This window comes from Balaenoptera musculus, chromosome 17 (genome assembly GCF_009873245.2).
Source record: "Balaenoptera musculus isolate JJ_BM4_2016_0621 chromosome 17, mBalMus1.pri.v3, whole genome shotgun sequence".
Taxonomy (NCBI): Eukaryota; Metazoa; Chordata; class Mammalia; order Artiodactyla; family Balaenopteridae; genus Balaenoptera; species Balaenoptera musculus.
In genome coordinates this window covers 37,982,288-38,006,772 of record NC_045801.1, presented here as the reverse complement: position 1 = coordinate 38,006,772, position 24,485 = coordinate 37,982,288, and the positions used below count along the sequence as shown (strand labels likewise).

General features: G+C 36.5%; 1 protein-coding gene and 1 pseudogene across 3 annotated transcripts in view; both read right to left on the bottom strand.

Annotated features, from left to right (window-relative positions):
- Positions 1-24,485, bottom strand: part of STK3 (serine/threonine kinase 3) — a 314,394-nt gene that overhangs the window by 217,678 nt on the left and 72,231 nt on the right. For 2 of the 3 annotated variants that reach the window (XM_036830681.1, XM_036830682.1), the window contains 2 exons: positions 9,359-9,523; positions 8,669-8,836 (listed from right to left, as the gene is read on the bottom strand). The exons of the other annotated variant lie outside the window; for it this stretch is intronic. In XM_036830681.1, coding sequence (XP_036686576.1) covers positions 8,669-8,836; positions 9,359-9,523 — 333 coding nt within the window. The remainder of the gene's footprint in view (positions 1-8,668; positions 8,837-9,358; positions 9,524-24,485) is intronic. 3 annotated transcript variants of the gene reach the window in all.
- On the bottom strand, positions 2,120-3,006 carry LOC118883759 (annotated as a pseudogene).

The window sequence follows — 24,485 nt, the reverse complement described above, 5'->3', positions numbered from 1 at the left end:
AAAAGGAATACAATACCTGGGAATAAACCTACCGAGGGAGACAAAAGACCTGTATGCAGAAAACTATAAGACACTGATGAAAGAAATTAAAGATGATACCAACAGATGGAGAGTTATACCATGTTCTTGGATTGGAAGAATCAATATTGTGAAAATGACTATACTACCCAAAGCAATCTACAGATTAAATGCAATCCCTATCAAATTACCAATGGCCTTTTTTATGGAACTAGAACCAAAAATCTTAAAATCTGTATGGAGACACAAAAGACCCCGAATAGCCAAAGCAGTCTTGAGGGAAAATAACGGAGCTGGAGGAATCAGACTCCCTGACTTCAGACTATACTACAAAGCTACAGTGATCAAGACAATATGGTACTGGCACAAAAACAGAAATATAGATGAATGGAACAAGATAGGAAGCCCAGAGATAAAACCACACACCTATGGTTACCTAATCTATGACAAAGGAGGCAAGGATACACAATGGAGAAAAGACAGTCTCTTCAATAAGTGGTGCTGGGAAAACTGGACAGCTACATGCAAAAGAATGAAATTAGAACACTCCCTAACACCATACACAAAAATAAACTCAAAATGGATTAGAGACCTACAGGTAAGGCCAAACACTATAAAACTCTTAGAGGAAAACATGGGAAGAACACTCTTTGACATAAATCACAGCAAGATCTTTTTTGATCCACCACCTAGAGTAATGAAAATAAAAACAAAAATAAACAAACGGGACATAATGAAACTTCAAAGCTTTTGCACAGCAAAGGAAACCATAAACAAGACGAAAAGACAACCCTCAGAATGGGAGAAAATATTTGCAAACGAATCAACGGACAAAGGATTAATCTCCAAAATATATAAACAGCTCATGCAGCTCAATATTAAAGAAACAAACAACCCAATCCAAAAATGGGCAGAAGACCTAAATAGACATTTCTCCAAAGAAGACATACAGATGCCCAAGAAGCACATGAAAAGCTGCTCAACATCACTCATTATTAGAGAAATGCAAATCAAAGCTACAATGAGGTAGCACCTCACAACAGTTAGAATGGGCATCATCAGAAAATCTACAAACAACAAATGCTGAAGAGGGTGTGGAGAAAAGGGGACCCTTTTGCACTGTTGGTGGGAATGTAAATTGATACAGCCACTATGGAGAACAGTATGGAGGTTCCTTAAAAAACTAAAAATAGAAGTACCATATGATCCAGCAATCCCACTACTGGGCACATACCCAGAGAAAACCATAATTCAAAAAGACACATGCACCCCAATGTTCACTGCAGCACTATTTACAATAGCCAGGTCATGGAAGCAACCTAAATACCCATCGATAGATGAATGGATAAAGAAGATGTGGTACATATATACAATGGAATATTACTCAGCCATAAAAAGGAACGAAATTGGGTCATTTGTAGAGACGTGGATGAATCTATAGACTGTCATACAGAGTGAAGTAAGTCAGAAAGAGAAAAACAAATATCGTATATTAACGCACATATGTGGAACCTAGAAAAATGGTACAGATGAACCGGTTTGCAGGGCAGAAATTGAGACACAGATGTAGAGAACACACGTACGGACACCAAGGGGGGAAAGCGGCAGGGGGATGTGGTGGTGGTGTGATGAACTGGGTGATTGGGATGGACATGTATTCACTGATGTGTATAAAATGGATGACTAATAAGAACCTGCTGTATATAAAAAAAATACAGTGTAATAATAAAATTAATTCATTAATTTTAAAGTATGAAACGTAAATCATCTTTCAATCATTAATAAACCAATTTAAGTTGTCTCCTGTGAATGCTCCCACACATATACAGAGAAATACTGCCTTTGTCAGTATCCCACATTAAAATCTTAAACAGATGGAGTCTAGCGTAATTCTTTTTTTTTTTTTTAAATCACTTCCTACAATATACAGAAACACATAAGACACAAAGAAAGCTAAGGAAGCTCTCAGTCCCAGAGTTGCTAGTATAGGGGGAGTTGAAGAAAATGAGCCTTTCCAGTCTCCCAGGGAAAGAAGGGGTGAGAGGACACAGAACATCACTGGGCCCCTGGTGGTGAGTCCGGTGCTGGGCCCATGCACAGCCTAGTTCTCTACCAAAGGGAAGTGCCAATTTTCCTTGCCATGGCCCTGGCCTTGCTCCCACGCTCATCCTCCAGTTTTCAGAAGTCGTCCAGTTCCCAGAATGGCCCCTTCCTTTAGTTCCCTAACATTTTCACTCAGGGGAGAAGGCCGCTTACCCTGTCGTTGGTGTCAGCGTCCCGGGGAGTTGTCACCCTGCAGGATGGTGAGAGAATGTCTCCCTAGCACCTTGCTGTTTGGTTTCTGTCTGCTGCGCTTAGAACCTGAAGATCAAGGAGTGTCGGGGTCTCTCAAGGGCTTGTCCAAGCCCTGGCTGGCTATAGGGGTCTCTGAGGGATGTCCTGTTTCCTCCTTGGAAAACACCTGCTTGGAAGGGAGTCTCAGTCGGATCCTCAAGGGAAAACTGGGTGCCCAGAGGCAAGTCCAGTTGAGAGGATGAAGGTGTCTCTAGGGGCAGAATAGGTTCTGGGGGAAGACTTAATCTGGGGTCTTCAGTCTCAAATACGTCACTCAGCTGTTTCACCAGTGGGCTTGGGGGCTTTCCGCTGGTCTTCATAGGTGTCCGTGCAATGCCAAGGGTAGGAGAACGGGGATCTGAGTCCTGGGCCTGCTTAGGACCCTCCAGCTGCTCCCCTGCTGGCAGGTTTGGCTGTGGAGAGCCTGCTACCTGGATGGGAGTGCACAGGACACCAGCACTGGGTGAACGCGGGTCTGAAACTCGAGCCAGAAGCTTGTTGTGCGGCGGGCTGCGCTGGAATGATGGGGACGCTCTTGGCTGAGCCCACCTCAACCAGGAGAAATAGGATGGGGCAGGGCCCAGCCCAGGCGAGGAGGGGATGCCGGGCCCCAATTCCACCTCTGCGTACAAAGCAGCTCAATCCTCCTAGCATACTTCTTTATCTAAGCAACACTTAATGGAAATATGTCTCCAACAGTACAATTCATATTCACATAAGTAGTATGTCAGTGAGAAAATGATGATTGCTTCCTCAGTAGTTACCAAACTAATCATGTTTACAGAGGACTTGGCAACACCAACAGCAAGATTTGATTATAAATTAACAGTGGGAATTTGCCTTCCCTCTGAAACCCACGGGGTGACCTCAGCAGACTCAACCAAGAGAAGCTGAGATCTGTTTATTCTGTTTTCCTTGCTTATTCATCTCTTTAAGAATAATAACTCCGACTAGACAGAAATATGTTGAAACTGTCACTGTAATAAACCTTAATCCTCAATTTTGGGGCTGGAATGCCTTGTACTCCCATATGTATTAGGACCACAGGGCAGAACAACTCTAACTTTCAAATAGAGTGAAAAACCACATGTCCTGGAAGTAATACTGAAATTCTCCAATGATCCAATTTGCCCACTCCTGTGGATCCTTGGCTATTTCTGATCTGAAAGTATAGTTAGTAGAATCAAGGTATCACTTAAAATAATCAGGCAGAAAAATGTAGGGAACAGATAGGGAGGAAGAGAGGCAGTATGAAAAGAAAGAAAAGTATGAAAGGGACTGTGTGAGCATTCATGTACACACGATGTTAGGCAACAGGGAACAGTCAAAGGAAGTAAAGGCAGCAGTGGGGAGAGGGGAAAAAGTGAAGATGAGGATAAGTTCAAAGGAGAAAAACAAGTAATGTATGTAATGCCAAAATAATAAAAATCATATAGGCGTATGATCCTTTATAATTTGTAATATACATACATACCTATAATTGAATAAAAGTTGTTACAGTATACGGTCTTACATTCTAAACAACTGAATATATATGCACACCCTCTACACACACACACGGAAAGCTAAATAAGTCTATTATTAGAATGCTAGTTATCACTGGAATGTAAGTTCCAAGAGAACAGGAAACATACTTGCTCTGCTTACCACTACATCCTCAAAGTCTGACTGGGACATGATAAATGTGCCTAAATATTTGTAGAAGGAAATAAAGAAAAGGGGAACAGAAGTAAAAGAACATAAGAAGAAAATGCGAGGGTACTTGTCTTTAAAAATCAAACATCCACATTTAGGTGACACTGAGTTTCTCTAACACAAAATAACCAATGTAGGACAGCAGATATATTCTCCAACTGGTCCAAAGGTTGACTTCTTGCCTCCACATTAGAATATGCATTTCTCCTATTTTAACGTTAATACTAAATCAAAAATATTTTAATATTAATGATTAAATTTTGTATTACTGCTAAAATGGATATGTCCCGTCATAAAAATATACATAATTACATGGCAGGTAAGTTTCAAGAGTGTTATGCTCATCACTGAAGGAATCATTAAAAATTATTTAAAAAAAATAATATCCCCAAAAATTTAAATGCCAATTTACAACTATTAAATATTTACACAAATTCTCCAGCACACATCTATTGCACGAAGCAAAGTAATTTAATAATTAAATACAAATAAGCAATCCTCTACTTGTAGACTAGCAAGTCTGAAATCCATTTTAACTCAAAGACCTCCCAATGGTTTGATTACAAAGGAAGAATTATAAAGGCACTTAGACTGAGTATTAGAACTGGGGTACAAAAACTGACAAGGGATGGCTGGAAGAACAATAAGCAGAGGCAGTAAAAAGTCAAAGGGCTAGGCGACTTCAGCCAGCAAATGTTGGCTGAAAGGCAGACCAAAACTAGAGAAAAGTCAATTAAAATGAGACCAGAAACTCAATCAACAAAAACAACCCAATTTAAAAATGGGCAAATAACCTGAATAGACATTTCTCCAAGAAAGATATACAAATGGACAATAAGTACATGAAAAGATGCTCAACATCACTAGTTATTAGGGAAACGGAAATCAAAACCATGAGATAAACGAAGACCCAACACAGCCATACATACATACATACATACATACATAAAAAAAAAGGATGTAAGCAGACAAGAATAGCATTAAAAAAAAAAAAAAGAAAGAAAGCCCTAGAATTAATTATAAAAAAAAAAAAACAAAAAACCATGAGATAACACTTCACTTCCATTAGGATGGCTATTATCAAAAGACAGAACATAAGTATTGGCAAGAATGTGGAGAAACTGGAATCCCTGTGCATTGCTGGTGTGAATGTAAAATAGCACAATGCTACAAAAAATAGTATGCAGGTTCCTCAAAAACTTAAACATAAAATTACCACATGATCCAGCAATCCCAGCTCTAGGTATATACCCACAGAATTGGAAGCAGACTCTCACAGAGATAAATGTCCATCCATGCTCATAGTAGCATTAGTCACAACAATCAAAAGGTGGAAGCAACCCAAGTGTTCGCATACAGATGAACGGTTAAACAAAATGTGGTACATACATACAATGGAATATTATTCAACCTTAAAAAAGGAATGAATTCTGATATATGCTACAACAATGAATGAACCTTGAAAACACTATACTAAGTGAAAGAAGCCAGACACAAAAGAACAAATATTGTACGATTCTACTTATCTGAGATGCTTAGAATAGTCAAATTCATAGAGACAGAAAGTAGAACTGTGGTTATGAGGTGCTGGGGGGAGGGGATAATGAAGAATTATTGTTTAATGTGTACAGAGTTTTAGTTTGGGATGATAAAAATTTCTGTAGTAGACAGTGTGATGTGAATGTACTTAATGCCACTGAATTGTATACTTAAAAATGGTTAAAATGGTATATTTTATGTTATGTGTATTTTACCACAATAAAAAAAAAACTGGGAAAAGAAAGACAAGGAGATACGTCCTGAAATTAGTCATTACTGATCTTAAACGATATACAATTTGAAAAAAGAGAACAGATTATAGAGGATATAGTGGGTTGAAAAGCGGCCCCCAAAAGATATGTCTACATCCTAATCCCCAGAACCTTTGAATGGGACCTCATTTGAAATAAAAAAAAAAATCTTTGCAGGAAGAGATCATCCTGGATTATTGGAGTGGGCCCTAAATCCAGTGATGAGTGTCCTTTTGAGAGAAAGGCAGAGGGAAATTTGAGACAGACAGAAGAGGAAAACGCACAGACACACAGAGGAGAAGGTTAATGTGAAGGTGCAGGCAGACACTGAAGTGATGCGGCTACAATCCAAGGAATGCCAAGGATTTCTGGCAGCCAGCCACCAAAAGCTGGAAGAGGCAAAAAACGGAGTCTCCTTTAGAGCCTCTGGAAGGAGTGCTGCCTTGTCAACACCTTCATTTCAAATTTCTGGCCTCCAGAATTTTAAGAGAATAAATTTCTATTGTTTTAAGCCACCAAATGTGTGGTCATTTGTTATGACAGCCCTAGGAAGTTACCATAGGGGTTAAAAAGATAAAATGAAAAGTAAGAAAGTAGACTTCATGAGCACAGAACATGTCATTCAAGCCAAAATTTAACTATGTAAAGCGGGAGAAAAAGGGGATCGTGGGCTTCACCCCTAAGTCGCGATTTCTGGCCATACGATGTCTGAGGGCGAAGTGCTGAAGCCCCCCATCAGGTCAGGGCGGGAGTAAGGCTGGTGCATGTTCCTGGCCAGTGTCTCTAGGATCTGACCCCAACAGGGACACCGAGACATCAGACCACAGAGAAAGGCTGCACCCTGCTATATCAAGCTTTACAAGAGAAGTCGTCATCCAAGACATTCCCATCAAGACATTTTAATTCTGTGAATTAACACTCCCATATCCCTTTGTCCACTCCCAGACAAAATGAAGACACCTGTCCTCTGCCCCCCATGTTAAATGCTTGTGAGTGATCTTCCAATAGGCAGTGGCATGCGCACACACTAAGATGGGCCAGGTGTCTACCCAGTCACGTACAGTAGGAACTGGGAGATGGAAGATGTGTAAGTATGCCGTGTGTGGGTATTACTTAACTGGCACCCCTAACCAAGCCAAGTCTTCCAGAATTTCTCAAGTTGATTTTACTATTTAATTGGGCAGGAAGGAGGTCCTGGATTCTTTTTTATTTTTTTTAATTAAAAAAATGGTTGACTCAGTTTTCAATTCTTAGACATGGATATATATTTTTTTGTATGTCTTTTTTTTTTTTTTTAAAGAAATCATGTTGGATTAGGAGTATACTTGGTTGTAGAAGAGTAGTGTCATGTAATTTGCGATGAGGGAAGCTACTGAGTGTGTTTTACTTTTTAAATCCTTTACTACCTGCTAGAGAGACTACCTCATGGTCAAACTTAATATGTGGAACTATTTGGTTGGAAGAAATGAGATTTATATTGGAGGAAGCAGAACAGTAATAATCTAAGTCCTGGGTTAAATCCCAGCTCTGGCACTTAGCTAGGCTGTCTTGGATAGTTTAGCTAACCTCACTAACTCAAACTCAAATACATCTAGTTTGAGGATCACCCTAAAAACATTCTAACTAAAAGTACAAAAGATATTTAATAATTAGAAAAGAAATGAGAATTTGTGTTGTTGATTTTATGCTGACCTTGTTATATTTCATTTTAGTATTTTCAAACAAACAATTCATGCTATTTTTGTTTCACTTTAGCAAGAGGAATTTATACGTACAAGGAAGATGATACATACTCTACTATATACAATTATATTCCTCAAAGAATTATCTTTAAGCTGCAGGAAGATTTTTAAATATTTCAGAATAGTACACTATTACCTACACTTGAAATTCAATCCACAATAGCATTGTAATATCAGATATAATTCTAATTTATTCTTCTTCAAATATTCTAAAATGTTGCATTTTTTCCTCCCATCCGTTTACTTCACACATTTCTCCAATCACCCTGAAACCATCTTCTCTTCTCTTCTCTTCTTCACACACACATACTCTCTCTCCTTCCCCCGCCTCTTTTCTCCCTTCATTCCTATATCCTTTCTTCTTGAATTGAATACAGCCACTAGAGGGCAATAAGTTTACAAAGATAAATGTACTTATCTATAATGAATTGAGATTCACATAGTAATAAATTTTAAAACTATTATCATCACAAACCATAAAGCATTGGCAATTAGACTTGAATATGCAAGGTATGCATTTAAAACTCTAAAATTTATCCTAGAAAAGGAGTTCATAGAAGCGTATAATAATGTTCAAAAAAGAAATTCCATTTTCTCACTAAGCACTAAAAAGATACGCCTAATTCACTTACACATAGCAATATTAGAAATCAGGATTTTTTTTTTAACATTAGCCAGACCAGAGAAGGAAAAACCAAGAAACAAAAACACAAAAAGGTACAATATGCAGGGGAGGGTAGAAAAGAAGCGATTTCTTCCAAGCCTCCCACTACTACATTCAGAATACGATGAACTGAATAATGTAGTGGGGTTTACCAACCCTTTCTTCTATTAAAATTATGGGGAAATTTAACAGGTATACTTTCGGGGGAGAAAAACAGCGACCGTAGAGAGAAATACAGACTTCACTTCTTTTCTCCCAATTAAGGATACGAGGCGGGAAAGAAGTTAACAAACAGTCACTAATCCCTGACAGATAATTTTACTATTTTTTGCACAGAACCCAAATTCAAATGAACTTTTTTACTCTATATTTATTTCCACTGACATTACAAAACGGCAACACTTTTAACACTGACATATTCTTACCCTCATTGGATGTATATCAGCATAAGGAGGTTTTCCTTCTGCCATCTCTATAGAAGTAATGCCAAGGGACCAGATGTCAGCCACACAGTTATAGCCTATTTCTTGAATTACCTCAGGAGCCATCCAAAACGGAGTTCCTATCACAGTATTGCGTTTTGCCATTGTATCCTGCAAAAGCATTACACAGACGTAAATATTACTACAAAAACACTAAGGAAATGTATTTGCCAACATACTCTTTAAACTACATATGTGAAACCCTCAAATACTACAGGTTATATCTGAAACTGACTGTTTTCCTAAAATTTCAACTAGTTGTGACATGACATACTTAGAAACTTTGAATTCTGAAATAACCAAGAGTCCACAAGTAACTTATCTCCACTACCTTCATTAAAGACAGTCATTAAAGATAGCACTATAACAATAAAAGCTACAGAAATGAACAAATGTAGCTTTCCTTTCTGAATATTTAAGCATTTTGATGACAATATATATTTTCATTTTCAATCAATGTCTCTTAAATTGTAAATAAAAGTAATAAATAATATGTAAATGATGGCTCCTTCTCCCTGATAATAATGAAGTTATGCATTTCTTTCCATAACCCCCAAAAGATATTATCAAAGTTTAGTCATACTCAAACCTGGACATATAAACCAAAAGTGTTTCCAAAAGTATTACACTTACTGTTAACTGACCAGCAACTCCAAAATCTGCCAATTTTGCATGTCCTTCTGTATTGAGGAGAATATTTCCAGCTTTTATATCTCTGTGTATTTTTCTCATAAAGTGTAAATATTCTAGTCCTTTCAAAGTAGATTTAAGAATAGTTGCAATTTCATCTTCTGTTAACTGGAAAGAAATATTTTAAAAACTCAACTGAAATGCCATGTTAGATAAATTCTTACAAGAGAGCACTGTTAACAAGCACTTCTTTCTAAAGATCATTAGCCTCTAGGAAAAGGCTAAAAGGTAAAGTACTGAGAACTTCTGATGAAAGAAAATGTCATCATTCAATTTCTCCTTTCTTTAAAATTATCAATGTCATTCCTAACATGTAACATATCTCAAGAAACAACGTGACCCTAAGAAATCACTATTCCCTATATCATCTAACACTGAGGTGGCAATATCGCAGCTATCTGTCCTGAAAAAGTAAATTCAGACACCCTTCCCTGTGGTGCCTTCAATTATTGATGAAAATGGAAACCAACAGTGTTAACATAAAAGAGAGGAAATGAGAAAGGGTAGATTGCCAAGAGTCTCCTGCATGAAGTGTTCACACCAATACCACTCCTCCTCCTTCCAGCCAGGTCATTCCTAATCCACCCAGGTCCCAGATTTCTGACCCTAATAATGAGAACTCAAAAATGGAAATGTCAGAGAAAGACTAGGAAAATGGGAACACGAACAAAGGCTGTCAGGGGAAAGAAAAGGGAGGAGGGAGGAGAAAAGAAGGCCAAGGAGGAGAGAGGAGGGAAAAAAGATTCTTAGTAGTGGTAGCAGTAGAGGCAGTGCTATTTGTACCAGGCATTGTGCTAAGAGCTTTGCATGCATTATCTCATTTATCCTTATAACAACTCTATAAGGTAAATACTATTATTATCACTATTTGACAAATGAAGTTATTACAGAGGTTCAGTAACTTCCCTCTGGTCACACACAAGTAAGATGGAACCAAGATGTGAGTCCTCTCTGATCAAAATCTATGTTTTTAACCACCATGCCTCTCTTGACAAACCTTATTCAAGTGTAACCTGTGAAAGTCCCTATTTTTATCAAAAACATCCTCTTAGTTTTTAAATACATCCAAGTAATATCAATAGCTCAGGATAATAAAACCTACTTCACACTATAAGCATAACCACTATAAGCATAATCCAAAGAAATAAATTGAGAGAAGGGAAAGAATCTCAATTTATACAGAGATAGAGGACATTGCTCTATATGAGAGAGAGAAAGGAAAAAAAAAAAAAAGAAAATCAGAAAGAATTCAAATGCCTCACACACAGTGGGATAACAGGAAGATACAGTAAAAACTGAAAATATAAAAATATAAAGACTATGTAAAATGTGAAAATAACTACTGGAAGAAGCTTGCTTCCACGGCCACCAATCTCGCAGTGGTTCATGCCAAGAAATAACTTGGGTGAACAACTGGATATTCACATGTAAAAAAAACTGAAGTTGGACTCCTACCTCACAGCATATACAGAAATTTACTCAAAATGGATCAACAACCTAAATATGAGTTAAAACCACAAAAGTCTTAGAAGAAAACATAAGGGTAAAACTCCACGACCTTGGGTTGGGCAATGTATCAATGTATCATTAGATACAGCATCAAAAGCACAAGCAACAAGAGAAAAATACAGATAAAACTGAACTTTATCAAAATTAAAAACTTTTGTGCATTAAAGGCCATTATGAAGAAAGTGAAAAGACAACCCACAGAATGGGAGAAAGTATTTGCAAAGCATATATCTGATAAGAGTCTGGAATCCAGAATATATAAAGAACTCTTCTAACTTAACCAAGTAAAGACAAACAATCCCAATGGCAAAAGACTTGAATAGACATTTCTCCAAAGAAGATATACAAATGGTCACACATGAAAAGACAGATGTTCAACATCATCATCATTAGTCATTAGGGAATGCAAATCAAAGCCACAATGAGGTACCACTTTACACCCACTAGGATGGCTATAATAAAATTAAAAAAAAAACAGAAAGTAACAAGTGCTGGCAAGAATGTGAAAAAATTGAAATTCTCATGTATTTCTGGTGCAACCATTGTGGAAAACAATATTTAAGTTCCTTGGAAAGTTTTTTTAAGAAAGTTAACCACAGAATTACCATATGACCCAGCAATCCCACTCCTAGGTAAATACTCAAAAGAATTGAAAACTGGTACTCAAACAAACATGTACATGAATGTTTGTAGTACTATGCACAATGGCCAAAATGTTGAAACAACCCAAATATCTATCAAAAGATGAATGGATAAACAAATTATGGTATACACATACAATGGAATAGAATATTATTCAGTCATGAAAACGAATAAAGTATGGACATATGGATGGACCTCAAAAACATTAAGCTGGGCATAAAAGGGCACATATTGTATGATTCCATTTATATGAAATATTCAGAATAGGCAAATCCATAGAGAAAGAAAGCAAACTGGTACTTGCCAGGAGCTAGGGGAAGAGGGGGAATGGGGAGAAACTGCTTAATGAATAGGGGTTGATGAAAATATTTTGGAACTAGACAGAGGTAGTAATTACACAACATTGTGAATGCACTAATGCCAAGGAATTTTTCACTTTAAAATGGTAAATCTTATGTTATATGAATTTCACCTCAATTAAAAAAAAAAAAAACCCTTATCATGTTAAAATTTCTAAGCAAATTGCCAGGTGGTTTACCTTTGAATACAACACCAATATATATTCTCATAAAGTATTGTACAGATCATGCAAAGCTTCGCAGGTCATGGGTAAGGAGTCTGAATTATTTGAAAATTCTAATACTTCCAGGAACTGATTCTCTACCTCAGACCAGATGGTCTGACTTCATGGTCCACAGAGAGCAAGCGGTATGTTCTGAAGCTGCACTATCCAATACAGTAGCTCCCCAGCATTTGAAGCGTAGCTAACCCAAACTGAGATATGCTATAAATGTAAAATATACACCAAAGTTCAAGGCCTAGAACCAAAAGAGAATGTAAAGTATCTCATTAATAATTTACATACTGCTTACACTTTTACATGATATGTATATATTAATTATATTAATTATTTTATTTTAAATCTGTTAATGTTTAATATAAGCTATTGATATTAATAAAATATTATTAGATGTTATAACATTAATATTATATATTAATATATTTAATACATTATTAAAATTAACTTCACCTATTACTTTTTTTTTAAATGTGGATGCTAGAAAGTTTAGAAATACATATGTGGCTCATGTTATGTTTGTACTGAACAGTAGTGCACTAAGAAAAGGGTCCACAGAGCAGAGATCTTTGGTTCACCAATGTATCCACAATGCTTGGAAACATGCCTGGCATACAGTTAGCACTCAATAAATAATTAATGAATGGGTACAGACTTGCAGTTACTAAAAGAAAAGAGATATTCACATCTGATGTTCCCAGTTATTTAATTAGTGGTTTGCAGCCACGGTGGGGGAGTGGATGCAGGAGTGCTGCTGAGGGCCATCACACCACACCACACCACTGCAGAGGTATGCAAGGTGGTGGTGCTGTCATACAGGCCTGGGTTCTCTCCCCTCTCCCTATTCCACATTCCTGGATAAAGATTAAAGAGCTCGGGGTGTTACAAAAGCAGTACCAGTCCAAAAAACTGTGTCGTGTTTAGTTACTTCAATGCTGACCTTTTCAGTTACCTAGACCTCAATTTTTATCCTCTTGGCATTCCACTATTTCCAACCAACAAGTCACTAATCCTTCATTAACTCCTTGATTTGTTGTCTCTGCTCCTGTACCCTATATTTCAGAGCTGCATTAGAGAAAGTTCAGAATTAAATTGACCTACTATACTTCAAGGTCTCAGGATCTACCTGATTTCAGTGCTGTAAAGCATTGAATGCTGTAAAGCATTTGCCACTGGACAAATCCACAGCAAGACTAAAGGAAGACTATATTAGGAAGACTATAAAGGAAGACTATATCAGTATATTACACTGATTCATGCACTGCCTGGCTTTGCTAGAAGACTTCAAAAGTTCATTCCAACTCTGATTTTATAACATATTAACAAAGATCTTCATAGTCTTTTCTTAACAAAAGACTATAATAAATAATAAATTCACACTAATTTGGACATCCATTTTTATTCTTTCAACAAGTATCTACTTCACTGGCTCTCTCGTGTAAGTCCTGTTAAAGGTGCTGGGTTTACAGTGGTGAAGAAACTGACTGTCCTAGTTTGTACAAAGCTTACAAGAATACCCGAGGCCACAGCCTGTATTTAGCCCTGAATTATTAAAGGTGGAGAGGACTGATCTGAAGCAAACGTGTAAAGTTTCTAAAGCCCCTCTCCCATTATGCTTTTCTCCCCCTACTTCAGGGGGTCATTTCATATCTTCCCCTAATCAAAAAAAATGATGCAATATCTAATCATTCATACCAGTACATGGATAAGTCTCAATTTAAAATTATTTGTGTACAGTATTATTTTAACAATCCACTTGAATATTAAGGCTTAATTGTGGTATCTGCACTTTAAGCCTTTTAACTTCAATTACAAAATGAACGGTTTCTATCCCTCAATATAATCATTTTAAACAATAATAAACAAGTAAACAAATATTTTCTAGAACACAGAAATATAATGTTGACTTAAATTTTTATATTACTTTACAGTTATAGAGTATTTTATGTGCATTTCACACAATTAAATAAACAGAAACACTTTATCGTCCCTTTCTATAGATGAGGAAACAAATTCAGAGAAATTGAGTGCTCTGTCAAACACAACTATTTAAGGGGCAAGCCCACGTGTCTTCTGACTCTATACTAGTGGGACAGTCTATACTCTGTAGACTATCACATCACTGCCAGATGTCACAAACATGAATATATGAATTAGTCTCAATATAAGAAAATAGGGAGTTGCAAGGCTTGTTCCAAAGGTGATATTCAAAATACGTATTTGACAAAGAGTAAAAGCAATGTCTAATCAGAACAGTCACGAGCCATAAAGCCAAACAGTCAGAACAGCTACATTGGTTAACAACAGTAAGAATAGATACCAGCCAGAAACAAACAGTAAAACTGAATAGCAGCCCTGTGTATCAGACAGAAGGCCTACCTCACCTTAGCATTCAAATCTGAATTATTTTAAATGGTGTGCCAGCCAAACAAAACAAGTATACCTGTAAATGAACTCAGCAAGTAAGAAGACTCACCTAGCTTGAAAAGTAACCTTAACTGAAGACATCAGAGGTAGCTTTCTGAGTATTTTATTGAAAACAGACGCTTAATCCCGCCAAAAAGAACACATAGATGAATTATTTAAACATTTTAAAAACAGTTAAATAAAAGTAAACAAAAATCAAAGTAAGTATCAAATCAGTAGGCAAGAAGAGTTTCTAATCAAAAAAACCAAAGAATTATGAGAATTTATTAGCTTTGTCTGCATAAAAACTATAAGCTTAGAAAACAGAAAAATATTCACAGCAAATACAGTAAGATACTTAGTACACAGAATTATTTAGAACATAAAGAGCTCACAAATCCTCTAGAAAAACAATAAATTGTCGATAAATAAGTAGGCAAGGAAATGAATATGCAATTCACAAAACTTACAATAGGGCTAGTTAACATACAAGAAAAATATTAAACTGCACTAATTATCAAAGAAAAGCAAATTAAAATAATGAAGTATCAATTATAAAATTATCCCATACAGGTCACAATGTTGCTGAGAATAACATGTGTGGCATGTATAAGAGTATAAGCCATGTGTAACAGTGATCTAAGAAAGTATATTTTCCAAAAAGCCCTAGAAAACATTCATTCTCTGAAAAAACATTTATTAAGCACCTGCTCTATGTTGAATTTAATACGTCTCTAACCTAACCTCATGGAGTTCCAACATAGCATGAAAGACAGACTTATAAACTACTATAAAAAGCACTTTCAAAGTGAAATGGAACCACAATGGACAGCGATTAATTAGGGAAGGAAAGAGGAACTGGCATTAAAATTAGGCTTTGAATAAGAAAAGTAGTTCCCTGTCCAGAGAAAGGAAAGACCATCAGTAGAGTAACTAAAATAATTAACTGAAGAACAGAAATATGATAGTTATGAAGTGGCACTCAGATATCAAGTGAGGCCCATTTTCCTTCCTTCCACTAAGATGAGAAAAATGGTAAAAAGTGATGGGCCAAACAAACACATGAATGGATGCTCACCATCACTAATCATTAGAGAAATGCAAATCAAAACTACAATGAGACATCACCTCACACCAGTCAGAATGGCCATCATCAAAATATCTACAAACAATAAATGCTGGAGAGGGTGTGGAGAAAAGGGAACCCTCTTGTACTGTTGGTGGGAATGTAAATTGATACAGCCACTATGGAGAACAGTGTGGAGATTCCTTAAAAAACTAAAAATAGAACTACCATACGACCCAGCAATCCCACTACTGGGCATATACCCTGAGAAAACCATAATTCAAAAAGAGTCATGTACCACAGTGCTCATTACAGCTCTATTTATAATAGCCACATGGAACCAACCTAAGTGTCCATCGACAGATGAATGGATAAAGAAGATGTGGCACATATATACAATGGAATATTACTCAGCCAAAAGAAGAAACGAAACTGAGTTATTTGTAGTGAGGTGGATGCACCTAGAGTCTGTCATACAGAGTGAAGTAAGTCAGAAAGAGGAAAACAAATACCGTATGCTAAAACACATATATATGGAAACTAAAAAAAAAAAAAAATATGGTTCTGAAGAACCTAGGGGCAGGACAGGAATCAAAACGCAGACAGAGGGAATGGACTTGAGGACATGGGGAGGGGAAGGGTAAGCTGGGACGAAGTGAGAGAGTGGCATGGACATATATACACTACCAAATGTAAAATAGATAGCTAGTGGGAAGCAGCCCATAGCACAGGGAGATCAGCTCGGTGCTTTGTGACCACCTAGAGGGGTGGGATAGGGAGGGTGGGAGGGAGCCACAAGAGGGAGGGGATATGGGGATATATGTATATGTATAGCTGATTCACTTTGTTATACAGCAGAAACTAACACAGCATTGTAAAGCAATTACACTCCAATAAAGATGTTAAAAAAAAAAGACTATAGGAACAAAAAGCAGATCAGTGGTGGCCAGAGACTAAGTGTGGAGAGAGGGGTGACTATAAACACACAGCAGGACTGGGTGTTGGGGGGTGTGGGGCTGTCTGTTCTATATCTTGATTTCAGCGGTACTCACAAGACTTTATACACTTGTCAAAAATCTTAGAACTGTACACCCCAAAATGTGAAGTGTTCTGTACATAAATTTAAAAAGAAAGTGCACTGAATCTTATTAAATTGGCTTCTATAAGAAATGGAGTTTGGAGAAAGAAAAAAAAAGTGATGGGCCAAATTTCAGCCTTGTAAGTGTCAAAATGCAGGTAAATCTTAGCAAATTTGGAGCAAAAAATGCTTACTTGGTCTCTTTTAAATATCAATGGTAGCAAATGAACTTTGGAAAAGAACAATATCTATATCAACACTTAAACCACTCTACATGTATTTTGTGTCACTAATGGAGACTAGGAAAGGAAAGAGAGCAGGCCTTCCTAGATGTAGGCCTTGATCTAGATGCTTATTTCATATTCTTTGGACACATACGGACTATTTGGGGTGGAGGGGGAAGGGAGTTACTTGACAGTCATTTTCCTAAACAGAGTTTTGTTTTCAAACAATCTTTAAATGCTTTTAACAAATTTCATTTGCATACAACACAACCAGTTACCAAATAGATTTCTTTTTGGCAACAGAGAGAAGTACTTCTTCCCATTACTATAAAAATTTTAAATAGTATCTTTTTTATTTCTATAATTATGACTTTTCATCAGATAGATTTCAAAATCGTGAGTTTTATATCGAAAATACTTAGGGAGAAAAGAAAAACACAAAAGAGAGGATCTGCTTTATACAGAAAGAGGTAACATAAGATTTTAGTTCTAAGATGGAAAATGCTTAGATCCGTTCTCAAGCCACAGCTAACACTTCTTTTAGTAGTATCTGTCAAGAATCCTTTCCAATGAAAAACTTTATCAACAGAGTACTTCATTTGTGGATTTAATTAGGTTATCGTCAATACAATACAGAGATTTTATTTCTGTCATTATACAAATGGAGCAATGTCATTTTAAAATCATTTGAATCATATTTTACAGTCTAGTTTAAAAAAAAAAAAAAAGGAGGACGGGAGAGAGATACTACACCATGAATGAAATATTCAGTAATCAGAGATGGAAATAAGACTTTATAGCTGAGCTAATACATTAAAAGACGGAAGTCTACATCTGGTTTCAATACTGGTATGAATTCATTGGCAAATTTAAAAAGAATCCCATTGTACAAAAACAAAAAGATGGTTTTGATAGGCTTTAGTCCTCTGGTTACTTTTGTTTCTAGAGTCATATGATTAGTACAATAATATGATACATTTAATATGTCACTGTGTGTATGGTTTTGATAAAAATGCACCCACCAAGGAGTCTCAAGAGCACATGCACAAGCTGTTTTAAAATACACGGACTGCCTTCATGTTTTTACTTTAGTAAAAACAAATTCAAGGGAGGTTTTGTAAGTTCATACAAAATTAAGAATTTTAACTTTCTAAACATGAATCTTTGACAATCTTAGCTAAATCCTGCCTGTTTGACATAATTATTTATACATATAAAATAATACATTAATTCTATATTTAGTACTTACTATCTATTAAGGAAACAAACCAAAAAATGAGACATAGTTCCCCTTTTCAAGTGCCATAGACAGACAGATAACTATAGAAACTTTATTACCAAATTGTAAGTTTTAACTTGCACAGTGACTTTTCATAAAGTTTTGAAAACCATTTGAGCAAAACTCACCAGTGTAATCCTTACATGGTCTTTTAAGGCCTGGATCAAATCTCACCTCTTTCAAGAAATCACCCTTTATTCCCCAAGTAAGGATTTATCTGTCCAGTGATGATAATGATAATATCAACAACTCACACTTACTGAGTTTTTACTATACCAGCCACATTACAGGTATCATTTCATTTAATATCCAAACACAACAACAGACAGTAGGCACCAACAAAATTTACTGAGAGCCTGTTACACTGTCCTTGCCTTCGTGGTGCTTGTAACTTAGTGGGGAAGGAAGGGAACAAGAACAAATAATTACAATATTAAAAAATGCCTGCTACAACAAGATTAGGTATAGGAGCACTCCAGGACAGCAGTTTCTAAGGTGATTATACATCAGAACCAGTACTCTTAAAATAAAATCCAAACCATATACTTTAACCCTCAAGGCCTTGAACGATACAGTTCTTGCAGCCTTGACACTCTCACCACACCACTCTCCCCATCCAAGGAAGTCTTCACAGAGGAGGTGACTTTTGAGCTGACTCTTGAAGAATGAACAAAGTTTGTCAGGAGACAAAAGAGGGAATGAAATACTAGGTATGGGTAAAGGGAATGGGCACAAAAATAAACGAAAGCCAGTACCAGTTCTTTGTGTCTGACTGTAACATGTATAGGAAAACAGTGCAGAATGCAAAGGTAGGTTAGGGTCAATTCTGCTTTATGTGCCTACACATTTTTAAATGGAAAGATGGTATGACTGTACCTCAACTTTTAAGAAGGAAACTGTGACAGTAGACTCTCAGCCAAAGACTAAAAGTAGGTAAGCTAGTGTGGAGAATGTAATAATAAAATCATTTACAGTAGTAGTAGTAGTAGCAGCAGCAGCAACTGCAGTAGTAGCTAATAGGTATGTAAACTTGCTTAAAATCCCAATGGATTTTTTACTCAAAATTTCTAATTTTGAGATGAAGAGACGTCAAAGCATGCAGTTAAGCAGGAAGGCACTGAAAGCAAAATCCAAAATTCTTTCTTTCATAATTCAAACTGAAATTGCCTAAGCACTAAAAAATAACATAGGGCTTAGGTAGCACCCTCTCAACCAAAAAAAAAAAAAAAAAAAAAAAAGAATTGTCATTAAAAATGAACATGCCCTCTAACCCAGTAATTCCATTTTTCAGGTATCCACTGGCCATCACAACACAGGTATACCAATACATACCTACGAAAGTTTCCTGCAGCTTTGATTACAACAACAAAAATTGGTGAGTTGGAACTCATTTTATCCAAAGTACTGAAAAAAATACATTCTGTTATATACACACAGACCTATAATGTACTGGTATGGGAAGATCTCTGAGATACATCAGAAGTTTAAAAAAAAAAAAAAAAAAAGGCAAGGTATAGAACACCACATATGCAGTATAAATCCCTTGTTTAAAACAAAATATGTGCCGAAAGAAGCCACAAGAAACTGTTAACTGACATCTCCTCCAGGAAGTAAAACTAAGGGGTGAGTAAGGAGATGCTAAGTTCCTCTTCTGTACTATTTGGAATTTTTACAATGTGCTCATATTACTTTTTTTCCCCTTAATTTATATAATTAAAATGGGAGGAGTTTACACATTCTGGCTAAAAGTTTAAAGAATTATGCAATACTGTTTTAAAAGATCTCCATCTAAAACTGTTAAAATTAGAGATTTGCTACCTAAGGAGCTGAATTTCCATCTTCTGGAAAATTAACTTACATACATTTCTTGACTTCCTAAGATTAAATAATATTTCACTGTATAAGACAACAATCTTTTAATATGTTTTTCTAATACTAGAGAATATCCATTTCAACAAATATCATAAAATTCTTAAATCACTATTAAAAACTAAATACCATCTTTTTAAGTTTTTGCCTTAATAGTAATAAAATACAATTTACATTTGTATAGAACTTTATAGGTTACAAAATGCTCTGACGCTCATCATTTTTGTTCCTCACAAGAAAACAATGAGGTAGATAAGGCAAGTAATATGATATTAGGTCCATTTTAGGATTAGGCATCTGAAGTTTAAAGGAGTTACACAATGTACCCAGGGTCACAGAGCTAACACATAACAACCCAGGAACTGATGTTTGGTTTTCTGATTCCACATCCAGGAGTCCTTCCACTAAACCACATCATTCCAAATAACCACTGTCACAGTGCACTAAGGGTCAGGCTTATGACAGGGAGGGAGGGGGCTCATCGTAGATCTGGCAGTGACGGCCAGTCTGCCAGGAGAGGAATGTACAATATAAAAATAAAGTGCACAAAGGTGGGCCTGACTTATGAAAGGGAAATAGAGCTGGGAGAAATGCCAAGAAATATAGCAACTAAGGTGAAGACTGGGCAGCTTACCAATAAGGGAAGCCAAGGAAATACTTTTGTAAGTTTAATTTACTTAGTTAAGGTAGAAGAGAAAGTCTATTGCAGGGACTATTTTGTAATGTGGAAAGATCATAAAGAAAAGTGTTTATAATCCAATCAAAAGATTTAGAAAAGATGTAATGGAGCGTGATGTGTATGATGTATTTAATCAGAGATTAAGATGGGGCACATGACTGTTATGAAAAATTCTAAGGGTCTAATCCTACAGTGCATGGTCATGTTAATGCTGTGGCTTGGAACTTTTAAGAGGCATGTGTGAAATACACTTAGAACTCAATCTCACTGTATGGGAGACACCAAATAAGGAGCAAGAATTACTTTCCACACAAAAGGACTCACTCTCCTAAGATTCTAGTATAGTACTGAACAGCAGTACCTGTTCAGGTTGAGAAAATCCTTGTAAGAGAAGGGGCCATGGACACCACAACTAAAAACAGGGTTAGGCCACCATGGTCTAAATGAAACCACGGATCTGTAATCCTGAAAAGCAGACTTTCCGGAATTCTTACAGCAAACACTTACTGCTGACACAGAGGAGCAGGCTCCTTGGGATACAGCCCTTACTGTATCTTACTGTGACAAAAGGGAGAAAAGGTTGAGGACCCCACAGTTTTAACTGCCACTGTCAACAGATACATCTTCTAGCGCTTAACGTTCATTTTGGGAGTTATTTTTGAGGGTTTTGTGTGCACGCACGTGCGCGTGTGTTTTATTCTTGATATATCTTGTTTTGATTTTAGGTTTGGTAAATACATAGAAATATCTGTTATTTTGGGCCATTCTAACACCCATTCACCCTTCTCCTGCTAACATACCCTCATTTCCCTTTAGGGAATCACTACTTCCCCATCCTCAGGCCATGAATTCTAGCAGTCAGCTCCATCCTAGCTCCAGGTTAGACACATGTCCTAGAGCTAATCCAGTTACCCCATCACATTCCAATGGCCACAGAGAAAGGTACATGACCCATTCAGAAGCAGTGAGGTACAACACTGCTGGGTTTCAACTAGAAAGGTATAATCCAGGTAGCTGCGAGCAGCCATCCTGTCACTATAAGGCAAGAGCCTGAGAGCGGAGCCAGTGCAGAAGTATCAGGACAAAGAGACGAATCCAAGCAATTCCTTTCACCTTGAATCAAACCATGCATGAAACTAGCTCTGCAAAGATTTTTTTGTTATGTGAGCAAATAAATTCCCTTCTTGGCTCAAGCCAGTTTAGGATGAGTTTTCTGCAATTTATAACCAAGAGTTGAAACTGATGTAGTAAATTTCAAGTAGATACCAAAAAGCCGGGAGGTTCCTGGAAAAGACGTTTGTATAAAGCACAAACCAGTGACCAACTCTAGAACTGCTAGAGGTTATTCCAAAAATTTAACAGCATGAGATCTCTGAAGCTGATTTCTATTTTCTGCCCCCAAACAAAAGGGTTACAATAATAAGGGGTGGGAAAAGTAGAATAAACATGTCTTTTAAAAGGAACATGAATGCTTTTTTAAAGTCTTCTTTTTGCCTTCTTTTTCCTAGTACCACCTGCCCAGGCCAATAAATGTTTACTCCATTATATTAAAACTGCATTTAGATATCTAATTTTACAGAACTCCTCAAATGTTTCAGCATTCATTAGTTTTTATGACATACATGATACAATCAACACACAATGGTGACCAAAACCCCTTGCTAAAAATCAATGATTCAGAGAAACTTGAGGAGTTAAGTAGCAATTTCTGAAATACCTAAATCTCAAAAGTAATACTTAAGCTTACATGCAAGGCTTTATCTGAACATCCATCAAGCTTCAGACTCCAACTGCTTTACAGTCAAAATTTCTCCCCCTCTTACTCCTTCTTTCTTGGGAAAAACAATACATACATTTAATGGGGCCCTTAGGTATTCAACATGAGGAAAACACTAGAAAAAACAGCAGAGCAACTCAGTAACTCCCTTCCACCCCTCACCACTCTATCTCATCCCACCCAAAAACAGGAAGGTTGAGGATATAAAATAGCCAAGGTTTTAAACAATAAAAAATTTATGGGATTCTTCTAGAAAAACAAAAATCTGCCCAACACAAAGTACATACATTAGAAAACATAACTAGAATATTTTAGCCATTATTATATACAAAAGGGCAGAGAGGGGTTTTCTTTCATGAAATCTGGATTGCAGATGTCTGGCAAAAAAAAAAAATTAATAATCTATCACAAAGTCCGACAACTAGTGATTCAAAATGAAAGCTTTCACTACTTACACCATATGTAAATATACATATACACAAGCTGCTTATAATCCCTTGATCTGAAGAGAAAGAGAAATGATACTCTACTGTGAAAATGGTCAGTGGGCAGACATTTTAAAATCCTTTCCCACATGAAAAGATTCCTGAAAAAGAGATCAGAAGACAACAGAAAAGCACTCAATATATATGGAATTATAAAGCCCGTATGAACTAGTATCTATTACACAAAGAGGGAACATGCAACAAGGTGATTAGGAAAGTCAAACATGAATTAGTCCAATAACACAGAGGCAAATATAAACCCTAAAAAGCACTTTATGGAATAGAAATCCACACATATCAAAAATATGTCTATTATTAATGATGAAATAATATCAAACTTTGAAGCTCCAAATAAATCTTAAATCAGTAAGAAACTGGTATGCCTTCACTAAGGGAAAAAAAAACCTGTCTGAAGTAGTACATAATTAACATCAAGGCAGAATATATACTTTTAAAATACAACAAATCAAACATTTACCAAAAAGACTATTATGTATAAGGCATTAATTCTAAGGGCACTAAAATAAAATATCCTAGTATATTCTGAATAGCCACTGCCCGATTCTATTAAAGAAGCTCTCACTGTACCTAAAAATGTAAGCTCTATCTCACGGAGCTTACATACCTCCCTCATTAACAATGATAATTCGAGGTACCAATGGTGAATGCTAGGATTCTGTCCTTGGTTCCACAGTCCTCTGTATTATTCCACCCAAACACATTATCTGATAATGTACACAATGCAAAGACACTCCCATCTAGGTAAGTGAGAAGATAGGACGATGATGACAATAACCATGCAAATACATATAGGACTTCTTTTGTACCAGATGCTGTTCCGAGCACTTTACATATGTACAATCTTCAGAACAACTCAATGAAGTAGGGCAGTCTTCTTATCCCATTTAGCAAATGAAGAAAACGAGTCACAGAAAAGATAAGAAACTTGCCCAAGTTCTCACAACTAGTATGTAGCAGAGCCAGAATTCAAGACATTCTGGGCTCCAGACTCTATGCTTTTAACTTCTACAGTTCAATTCTAGCAGTCAGCTATAATTTCAACCCTTTCTTTCCCTCTAATCTACTTTACCACTCTATGATTCAGTTTCTCATCTGGAAAATGGGTCAATAATTGTTCTTACCTCACATAGTTGTTCAGCCCTTACACAAGGATTAAATGCAATAATCTATATAATGTGCCTGGCACATACCAGTACTATAGTAATAGCTATTACAATATCTACCAAACGTCTGTCACTGGAGTTGAGAATCACTGCTATAAAACTAACAATCGGTAAGAATTTACCAAGAATGGTCTCAATGTGTCCTTCACACTTCTAAAGTGATACCTAAATAAACCTGACTTTCCCAATTATTTCCATTATAAAATAACAAGTCCACCACAAGCCTTCAGGAAAATACATATACACAACTTAGGAACTGCTCTCTTCAGTCTGGAACTTCCTCTCCATTATTTTG